This window comes from Poromitra crassiceps (genome assembly GCF_964638095.1).
Source record: "Poromitra crassiceps genome assembly, chromosome: 6".
Taxonomy (NCBI): Eukaryota; Metazoa; Chordata; class Actinopteri; order Beryciformes; family Melamphaidae; genus Poromitra; species Poromitra crassiceps.
In genome coordinates this window covers 41057116-41068075 of record NC_139627.1, presented here as the reverse complement: position 1 = coordinate 41068075, position 10960 = coordinate 41057116, and the positions used below count along the sequence as shown (strand labels likewise).

At 45.1% G+C, this 10960-nt stretch overlaps 1 protein-coding gene across 1 annotated transcript in view; it reads left to right on the top strand.

Moving 5' to 3' along the window:
• Nucleotides 1-721: 721 nt before the first annotated feature.
• anos1 (anosmin 1) overlaps nucleotides 722-10960 on the top strand; it is a gene marked incomplete at its 5' end in the record, with an annotated part of 50274 nt that continues 40035 nt past the window's right edge. The window contains 2 exons of the mRNA XM_083638364.1: nucleotides 722-913; nucleotides 9512-9559. Of these exons, the coding sequence (XP_083494490.1) occupies nucleotides 722-913; nucleotides 9512-9559 (240 nt within the window). The remainder of the gene's footprint in view (nucleotides 914-9511; nucleotides 9560-10960) is intronic.

Below are 10960 nucleotides of genomic sequence, written 5' to 3'. Positions count from 1 at the left end.
ATAGTCCTGAGGTCTCACTCAAAATATGACAGGCTTCATATTGTAACCCCAAAAGTTGGAAATACATGTTCACATGTTGTAAATGACCTTTAACTAGCCTACAATTTGGTCTATGATTGTGTTATTTATTTTCTCATACTTGGAACCCTATTTCCAGATATAGGCTAATATCAAATAGGTACGCTATATGCCCCCGCCCCCATCTATAGACCCTTTTCACAGCAACCGTTTTGAGATGGTAAAGCAGGAAGTAAAGCAGGTGTAACCAATGACATTAATGATGGTTCCATTCCATTCACGTGTTCCAGTGCCAAGGCCTTCATTAATGTTATTGGTTTCACCTGCTTTACTTTCTGCTTTACCACCTCAAAACGGTTGCTGTGAAAAAAGGTCTGGTGAACTGTAGTCATCATGTATCTGTTTCCATTTAATAATTCTATTTATTTGATTTGATATAATTTGTGGTTTTCCTCCTCCTCATTATTGGCGTTCACACACTGACTGAATAACCTGCCCCATGCTTTTGATGGTGTGTAGGACTGCAGCCTACCTGCTAGACACCCACCGTATGTGTCAGTCACCGCGGGCTCCACCAATAGCAGGGCGGCTGGGCCCGTGGCTCCTCCCCCGTGTATAATTGAAGTTTCTTGAGTTTCTCCGGCGGAGTCCGCACGCAGTGTAGTCCGATCTGCGGAGGGATTAAATGCACAACCGTCGGACCATGTTTTCCAGGAGCCTAAACGCGTGTTTGAGCCTGTGTCTGTGGATTATAGTCGTAACAAGCCTGGGGAGCGTGTCTGCGAGGAAGCAGGACGAGTCTTTCTTCACTGCCAGCATTTACCGAGCAAGATGCGCTTCGAGATGCCTCAGCCTGCACATCACTCGCATCTCTGCCTTCTTCAAACACTCTCAGGTAGTAGGAGCATGTGGCTCACTTCCCCCCCCAAACTTCTGGCTGTCTGCTCTCTGAATGAGATATTCAATCTGATTATTGTGTTATTTAATCAATTAACATTTAGTCTCTTTAGACGAGCCTTCATATAAAAAAGAATATGCGAGCCTTTATAGCGAAGAGGCAGGAGCAGGTCACTATGGATGAAAAATACTTTGTCAGCTGTGACTCTGCTGTTAATAATATTGACAGGAAAATTAGACCTCACCAGATTAGAGAAAAAAAAACATGTTAGCATCAGGCCTAGATGTCCGCACACATAACGTGACGTTATAGCCTCATGATGGGTTGAGTTTCTTACAAAGTTCCATTCGCTTTTATAAAATGTAGAATCCCGAGATAGTTGATGGATAGCCTACAGATTTCGTGATGGAGTGCCAAATAGTGAAAGCCAATTTGTATTCACTTAGCCTACTGATTGCAGGAATATGAATTATGATCCTTTACCTTACTGTGATGATGTACTAAAGCGTCTGTCATGATTGTGTGTGTGTGTGTGTGTGTGTGTGTGTGTGTGTGTGTGTGTGTGTGTGTGTGTGTGTGTGTGTGTGTGTGTGTGTGTGTGTGTGTGTGTGTGTGTGTGCGTGCGCGTGTGCGTGCGTGCGTGAACCTCTCACTTGCCCAATTATTTTTTGATGGTATGTTTACTCTCTCACCTAACTAGCCACTGCCTTCCAAGTCCATTTTGCAGCAGCAGTATTCCCACAGCACTTGTTGTGATGCAGTTCAGGCTTGAAGTTATTTACTAAATGAATTAGCTTTGTGCTTTGGCTGATTTTGGAAGCCTGTGTGTGGTGGTGGTGTCAGAAGTTCTTTTTCACCCTCCACTGGACACACTGTTCTCCCCCAGGACCCCCAGAGAAAGGACTGGTCACTGATCCTTCTCCCCTCCTCCTTTTCATCAGCTAGCTATCTGCTGGCTGTCTTTCGCTCACTACATTTGCATCTGCAAGGCGTTTCTTTTCCCTGCAACCACTAGGTGCATTAATGAATCCTTAATTGTCAGGAGACACACTGTGAAGCACTGTCAAACTGTAATTGGCTATAAAGGATCAACGCACGCATTGTCTCCTCCTTTGTCATCTGTTAACTTCACGTTTGAGAGCATTGATTGCGGTGGTTTTCAATACCAGTGCTCAGGACCCACCACAGTACTGAGCCCTGCTGGTTCCCATTCCAGGCATCTAATCAGTGCTTGATTTACACCTTGGATGAAGGATGAATGCATTAAACTGCAATTAACTGCCTGGTAGGATCGAAAGCCAGCAGCACTTTGTGTCCCGAGGAGGCTTGAGAACTGCTGATATATAGGGCATCTTTTAAAGTGCGACTTGGCAACTGCTATAAGTCTTAGGGATTTGTCTCGAGAGAGAATTCCAAGAGTATCTCACTGCCCTGAGTTATACAAGGGGCATAAAATCAGCCCTCAGCTTACTCCGAAGTCAAAGGAGATTGAGGAGTAATTGATGAAGTCCCGCCTCTAATGAACAGCTAATAGTCTGGGTAATTGACTGCAGAGACACACTGTCTGGAGGCTGACCTCAGGTGTGTCCAGTGAGGAGAAAATGACAAGGAAGTATTTGTTTAAAGAGAGAGGGGGGGGGGGGCTTTTTTTTAAAGTTAAAGATAGGGGGGCGTTACTTGAGCAGGCGTTGGGGGGTCTAAGAATAGAAGGCAATTGTTGATCCTCTGTGAGGACTGTCCTATGCACTGTGTTCTCAACAGGCCTTTCATGTGGAAATGGGGGGTCTGGTCAGCTGCAAAAACACATGGCTCTCCCCCCCCCCCTCCTCCCTCCCGCCTGCCCCCCGGCTCTCCTCCCCCCTGCCCCCTGGCCCTGCCGCCAAATGCCAGCATCACACCTCATCCACATGCTGAGGATACACACACTGAGCTACTGCTCTGCTGCTCCAGTGAGGTCACCTTCCTGCTAAACGCTGGGGCCCAATTGTGCTAAATGTGATAAGCTGTAATGTGCTGTTGCCACAACACTGGAGCATGCTCAGTCAGCACAGCCTGCAGGTGGATCTGCTTCCTCCGCCAGATCTTATTACGGCGAGTGGCCGAGAGGCGAGCCCACCGCTCCGCTCAGATGATCGAGACGGCAGACCTCTTCATTCATCTCGGAAAGCATTCATCCTTCAGGGGTCATTTAATACGCGATAAGGAAACCAAGACATGCCACGCTTTCCATTTTAATGGAAATGAAACGTCTGCGCCGTATGTCAAAGTGACTTTAGCTTACTGTGTTGGTGATTTTCCCTTCATATTTCTCCGTGTATATTTAATATCAAGTCATCTATACGGACTGTTACTTATTTGGATTATGGTACAAGAGCCAATTTGCTCTCCTGACACATTTTGCAGCTGGAATTTAAGAATCTGTTTTTCATATTGGCTTGAAGTTGATCATCACTCTCTGAATACTGAGAACACATTAGCAGATCACTCTCTGAATACTGGAGTGATACTGAGAACACTTTAGCACATCACTCTCTGAATACTGGAGTGATACTGTGAACACTTTAGCAGATCACTCTCTGAATACTGGAGTGATACTGAGAACACTTTAGCAGATCACTCTCTGAATACTGGAGTGATACTGAGAACACTTTAGCAGATCACTCTCTGAATACTGGAGTGATACTGAGAACACTTTAGCACATCACTCTCCGAATACTGGAGTGATACTGAGAAAGCTTAGCAGATCACTCTCTGAATACTGGAGTGATGCTGAGAAAGCTTAGCAGATCACTCTCTGAATACTGGAGCGATGCTGAGAACACTTTAGCAGATCACTCTCTGAATACTGGAGTGATACTGAGAAAGCTTAGCAGATCACTCTCTGATTACTGGAGTGATACTGAGAACACTTTAGGAGATCACTCTCTGAATACTGGAGAGATACTGAGAACACTTTAGCAGATCACTCTCAGAATACTGGAGTGATACTGAGAAAAGTAGCAGATCACTCTGAATACTGGAGTGATGCTGTGAACACTTTAGCAGATCACTCTGAATACTGGAGTGATACTGCGAAAGCTTGAAGTTGATCACTCTGAATACTGGAGTGAGAAAGCTTGAAGTTGATCACTCTCTGAATACTGGAGTGATACTGAGAAAGCTTGAAGTTGATCACTCTGAATACTGGAGTGATACTGAGAAAGCTTGAAGTTGATCACTCTGAATACTGGAGTGATACTGAGAAAGCTTGAAGTTGATCACTCTCTGAATACTGGAGTGATACTGAGAAAGCTTGAAGTTGATCACTCTCTGAATACTGGAGTGAGAAAGCTTGAAGTTGATCACTCTGAATACTGGAGTGAGAAAGCTTGAAGTTGATCACTCTGAATACTGGAGGGATGCTGAGAAAGATTGAAGTTGATCACTCTCTGAATACTGGAGTGAGAAAGCTTGAAGTTGATCACTCTGAATACTGGAGTGAGAAAGCTTGAAGTTGATCACTCTGAATACTGGAGTGAGAAAGCTTGAAGTTGATCACTCTGAATACTGGAGCGATACTGAGAAAGCTTGAAGTTGATCACTCTGAATTAGGGATGTTCATTTTGAAAAATTTCCAAAATCGATAATCGGTGAGAATTAACGATCAATTATCGATTATCGATTTTATTAATACTTAGAAAATTTTCAATTTTTTCAATTTTTTTTTTTTTTTTTTTTTACAAAATGAATGCCTATGGCAGAAAATACGAAAGACAACGTGTTCTCCTCAATGAACTCTTTATTTCAATGTGTCTCCTCTCCAACACTGCTGTCCCCGGCGCATGCCGGTGTGAATTTCCCATGTTTAAAACAGTTTTGTTGGCACAAAGGCCCGTGCCCAGCCAGAAAACTAGAGACTATATGAAGCTCCACCTCACGTTAGTCGGCTGTGCAATGGAGTGGGGCGAGGAGTAACGAATTCCACCCAAACCTAGTCAAAAAAAAATTTTTTTTTTTTTTTTTTTTTTTTTTTTTTAATAATTAAAAAATCGATCCAAATGCCACAGGATCGATTCCAATCCTTAACGATCGATTATCGATTTTCGATAATTGATGAACATCCCTACTCTGAATACTGGAGTGAGAAAGCTTAAAGTTGATCACTCTGAATACTGGAGTGATACTGAGAAAGCTTGAAGTTGATCACTCTGAATACTGGAGTGAGAAAGCTTAAAGTTGATCACTCTCTGAATACTCGAGTGAGAAAGCTTGAAGTTGATCACTCTGAATACTGGAGTGATACTGAGAAAGCTTGAAGTTGATCACTCTCTGAATACTGGAGTGAGAAAGCTTGAAGTTGATCACTCTCTGAATACTGGAGTGATACTGAGAAAGCTTGAAGTTGATCACTCTCTGAATACTGGAGTGATACTGAGAAAGCTTGAAGTTGATCACTCTCTGAATACTGGAGTGAGAAAGCTTTAAGTTGATCACTCTGAATACTGGAGTGAGAAAGCTTGAAGTTGATCACTCTCTGAATACTGGAGTGAGAAAGCTTGAAGTTGATCACTCTGAATACTGGAGTGATACTGAGAAAGCTTGAAGTTGATCACTCTCTGAATACTGGAGTGAGAAAGCTTGAAGTTGATCACTCTGAATACTGGAGTGATACTGAGAAAGCTTGAAGTTGATCACTCTGAATACTGGAGTGATGCTGAGAAAACTTTAGCACTTGCAGCTGCTATGAACACCCGCACCTTGGGCGTTTTTTTTATATGACAAATCAGAGACTTAGTTTTAATTGTCACCGTTGTGAATTAGTGTGACATGGAAATGGACCATGGAGTTGCCGAGTTGGAAAAACCCATGGGTAGGCCATGGGTTGTCAGTTTTATGGCGACTTTAGATTTATTAATGTAATAGCATTTCCAAATACAGATGTATTTATTGTCATTTAACTCCACTTCTGGGGAACTTGTCGCCACAGCACAATAGACAGAGGGGAACACCCAGCCATAAATATTAGCCCCGGACACTTTAAAATATGAAGAGTGGACTGGGGGCTCTGTTGACCAATGTATTCTGGAAGCATCGGCCTTGTAGTGGGATTATTTATGTGGGGACACGTGAAGCCAAAAACAAGGTGTGTCCACGAGGTCTTGTTATTACATTTCAAAGTCATAAAAATCTTAACATTTTAAATTCGCTCATTCATTTCTGCAGTGCAGTGCAGTAGTCAGCGCAGCGGAGTCTGAGAGCGTGGTACTTGTGAGGTTTGTGTTCTCAGCGAAAGGGAAGGAAAAACATTGGAAAGTAGTTTTTTCCGTGTCCCCTTGTTTTCGTCTTTGATATTGAATCACTTGCGGCTGAATCAAACCGCAGCCAGTGCTCGTCTCATGTGTGGACTTTTTCATTAGTGAGGACAGCCCATGAATGAATAGGGGTCTATGCTGCTCGGCCTCACCTCTCTGTAAATGCTTTTAAACCATGACAGTCCTGTCTGTAAATCTCATACCCCCCCCCCCCCCATCCCCCCCCCCCCCACAGTGCTGCTAACACCGTGACCCACCTCCTCTGACAAATAGCCTACATTCCTAACTGGAGACAACTCTGCGCCATCGTTGTTTGAAATTGATAAAACACCCTTTTGATGTTAACGTTGGATGTGAGCTGAAAAACATTAGCTCACTTTCACAGCCCCTGTCAAATAATTAATATTACAAAGTGAATAATTGATGCGGAGTAGAACGATCCTGGACCTCAACACACCCCACTCTCACGGCCTACATCTCAAAGGCCTTTTATTTTAGTGCTAGATATGTGCCCCTGAGGAGGAGTTATTTTTGGTGTTGGCTGAGGACCCCTGGGTTGCTGAAGGACACATAGGGACACTGCCCTATGCTCTGAAGTCCGCTCTCTCAACTTGGCCAGAAATGCACAAGGAGTCATAGGCCAACTCTATTTTCTATAGAGACACACATGAGAGTAGTGCTATGCTAAGACATTCATTGGCATTATTATGAAATGCCACACAGAAAAGCGCTCGCCGAAGTCAACAGAGATCCATTTAATCCAAATCGGAAGAAAGCAGAAGATTTCCATTGTTCAAAAGGAGGAATGCTGTCCTCAAAGTCCGTGTTCCCCCCTCAGATGTCTAGACAAAGCAACATGCTCCTGGCCGGCCACCTGCTAGGACTCCTCGGCTCACAACAGGCAGAAGGTATCTCTTGTTGACATGACTCCGCCGGTGACACTTTAAAAAAGCGGCGAGCTCACCTTTTAGCCACACACAGCCGCGCGGCGGCGGCGCGTCCGGGGGGGGGGCTCTTCTCTCCAAACGCAGCCCAACAAGTCACATACAGGCGGGATGTCTGGAAAGCATTCTCCATGACAGTGCTCCGGCACTGCGTAACGTTCCGACTGCTGAGGAATGTCATGGTGAGTCGCGGGGATGAAGTCCTGACCTATAATTATTCCCCATTGGTGGCTGACATGGTGGGGTCAGGCCTGGACAGCTGGGGCAACATCCCCACCGAGCGCCTCTCTGCTGCTGCGGAGATGCTGTCACACTGCAAAATGAGCTCCTGTGCTGTGTGTGGACGTGGCCCCGTCGGGCCTGATGGATGGGCGAGCAAAGGTGTCAAAAGCAGGACGGCCGGTTTGATTTAGGACACGGTCTAGAGTTGTGACAATCTGTATAAATTATCTTGATGGATTGCTTGCCGGCGTAAATGTCGAGGCTTTATTTACTGGGTGTCGCCACCGGGGTGATTTGGCTTACTTTGATAATTTTTTCATTGGGTTACTGCAACTCGGCAAGCATTTTAATACGTGATACAGCGCAATATTTCCTTCAAAGTGCATTGATTGTGCACTAGTGAGGGCAATCATTCATGTTTTCGGTCGATATTCTGCCAAACGGGAGAGAATTTGCCCTATTACACACACGCCCACATAAGGGCATAAAACCTGCTGATGCACGCAAAAACCCCTCTTCGCCCAACTTGCCACCTGGTTACTGCTTTCATTCGGTAACAAAATGTGAAAAAGTTCTCCTAGTCTCTTGGAATTTCAGACTTTCTGTGTTTTGCATCATTATCTGCACCTTTTGTGGAAGAGAGTCTCTGTTCTAGACATGACCATACAATCATGAATTCCTTTGAAGCTGTCTGACCCGTTATCCTTGACACCAACAGCACAGCGCCTGCTGGTACTGGATGTCAAATTAAACCCTTTAATGATAAGTTCTCTCCTGAGGTCTCATGGGACATTTCTTCTGGATTACATTGTTGGGAAAGGCTTTGAACTTGACATTGAACTTAAGCAGACTTGTTGCCTGCAGAGCCCCCTACAGGTTTGACTGTATCCTAGCTACCTTAGATAGCATCACAGTCCTAGATGAGCAGAAGCTACACAAGTCAGTCAGTAAGACATGAAACAAGCACCTGAACACCCTACTTCTATTATTATTATTTCTTTCTGAAAATCTTCCCATTTTTCTCCCCAATTGTACTTGGACAATTCCCCATGCTGCCCTAGTGGCTGCCCCGGTCGCTGCTCCACCCTCTGCCGATCTGGGGAGAGCCGAGACTAGCACCGTGCTTCCTCCGACACATGTGCAGTTGCCAGCCGCTTCTTTTCACCTGACAGCGGGGGGCTTCACCGGCAGGACGTAGCACGTGGGAGGATCACGCTATTCCCACCAGTTCCCTTCCCCCCCCGAACAGGCGCCCCGACCGACCAGAGGAGGCGCTAGTGCAGCGACCAGGGCACATACCCCCAATCCGGCTTCTCACCCTCAGGCACAGCCAATCTGGCCTGTATGGACGCCCGACCAAGCCGGGGGGGTAATACCTGGATGCGAACCTGCGACCCTAACATCCTACTTTTGACAGAAAATACATTCTAGCATTCGGTCCTCTTAGGTTGTTCAGCTTAATTCTCTTGAAGCACCAGCCTTGCTATCCATGCATGATTATGTTTGCAGAGAATCCTTTGCTCTGTTGGAATTCAGGAAATGGCCACTTGCACGAGCCATTTACCCCCACTGGTCCTTCGCCCAACGACTCTCCATATTTGCGCATAGAGCTATTATAAATATGCAGCGCCATTAGGACCAAATGTTTTGCCTTGCTGGAACGCAGAAGGTGGCACTTCCACCACAGCAATTAGAGGAAAATTGGCGGTATCTGCAGTCTACACAGGAGTGCTGACATCAGTTCCTGCCTCAGTGACCTCGGGGATGTCTGTTGAGAGATCAAACAGGTCCTCAGAAAAGCTGAGGTCACCATGCTCTGCTGAAGCTGACCAGAGGTCTGCGTCCCCCCCCCCCCACCCACTCCCCACCCCTTTCCTGCTTATGTTACATGCACTCAGCATACAAAGCAGACTCAAAGTCGCTCAATGAAATGTGTGTGTTGCTGCTATTATTATTACAAGCATTGTGTATCATAATAGGAGTCATAATAGGAGTTTTGGAAAGTGGTAATTAAATCCGTGGTGATGGGACGGAGGTATTTGACAATACGCTCATCGCAATGCATTTTCAACCGAACCTCAAAATAATAATGACTTGAGACTTGTGATTCATGGCCGTATTTTTTCTCTCTCTTACAGAATAATGGATCCTTGGTGTGGTGCCAGAATCACAAGCAGTGCTCCAAGGTAACGTGCGCTCGTTTTGTTTTAATGAACAAGACCCCTGACACATATACATGCCTCATTATCAGAGGGGAATACAACCTAAAGTAGAGGAGTCACGACAGGACAAGTTTGATCACGTATCTTAAGGTATCATTTCACTCGAGAGCTGGGGACCTGCCAATTATAGACAGACAGACCTTCCTGCATTGCTTGTTCTGCTTTCAATGATACCCAGTTTGCTCTTGTGAGCGAGATACAATAAGATCCAAATGTGATTTCTGCCTGTTGATTTGCGATAGCAAAGCATGATTATCTCCACTCTTTGTGGAAGTTTGGGTAGGTGCATCATGGGATGCTTCCCGCAGGCGCTTGTTTGTATTTCGTGCACCCCGTCCCAAAGAAGGTTGATACAAAGCTGTGTTGACAGCTCCTCTGAAAAGACGGCGCTGACGTATTCTATCAGCTTCTTCCGCAGCTGTTGACAAGGCCCTCGGAGCGGAGCGGCGCGGTGCTGCAGACTGCAGACAGAGAACGCTACGGCGTTGAAACAGGAAGGATGGCACCCTAGAGCTCAAAACCCCCTGGCCCGGTCCACAGTGGAAATGTGAACAATTCTCTCTGTAGCTGTCAAAGCCGTTCATCTCCTCGCATGCAGACCGTGTAACCGTGTTCCAATGCTGTTGGCCTGTGAGGACTTCCCAAATAGGCTGAGAAGTAAACAAGACTTTGCACACTGCACAATGTGCACAGTTTTGCCTTTCAGCACACCGTAGGGCTGCGCAATTTATCAAATCGATTTCGAAATGGCAATGTGGCCAAGAGCAATATCCAAATGGCAGGAGCAGCTGTGTTTTGATCAAGGTAAAATGTGTCACAACATAGCATTAAATGCTGCATTGTGGTGCTACAGAGACGGCCTGCCAATCAATTTCTCCAGAGTAAGTGAACATGCTTGTTTGCTACAGACCCCCTCTCTCTTTGTCAAAAAAATAAATAAAAAAAATAACCTAAACTAAACTTGTACCACTGTTCCTTCAGAGGTTGTAGTTGTCATAGACTGTGTTGCATAGTTGATTGCTCTATTGCTGACAAAAATGTGTTAATTAAGTCGCTTTGGATGAAAGCGTCTGCCAAATGACGTAATGTAATGTAATGTAATGTAAAAATCGTTTCATTTTATTGCTCTTTTTCAGAGAAAATGAAATGCAAAATGTTTTATTCCCACTAAAATCATATCGCACATCGCAATTGCAATCGACATAATCGCAATATGATTTTTTTCCCTTTCGCATATCGTGCAACCCTATGACACCGTGCCTCTGTCTGCCTTTCCTCTCGCATGTGTTTTCCTTCACGTTAGAAAAACTTGTCTTGAATAATATTCAGGAAGTGTGTTATTGCCAAGGTGATGACAAATTGGAT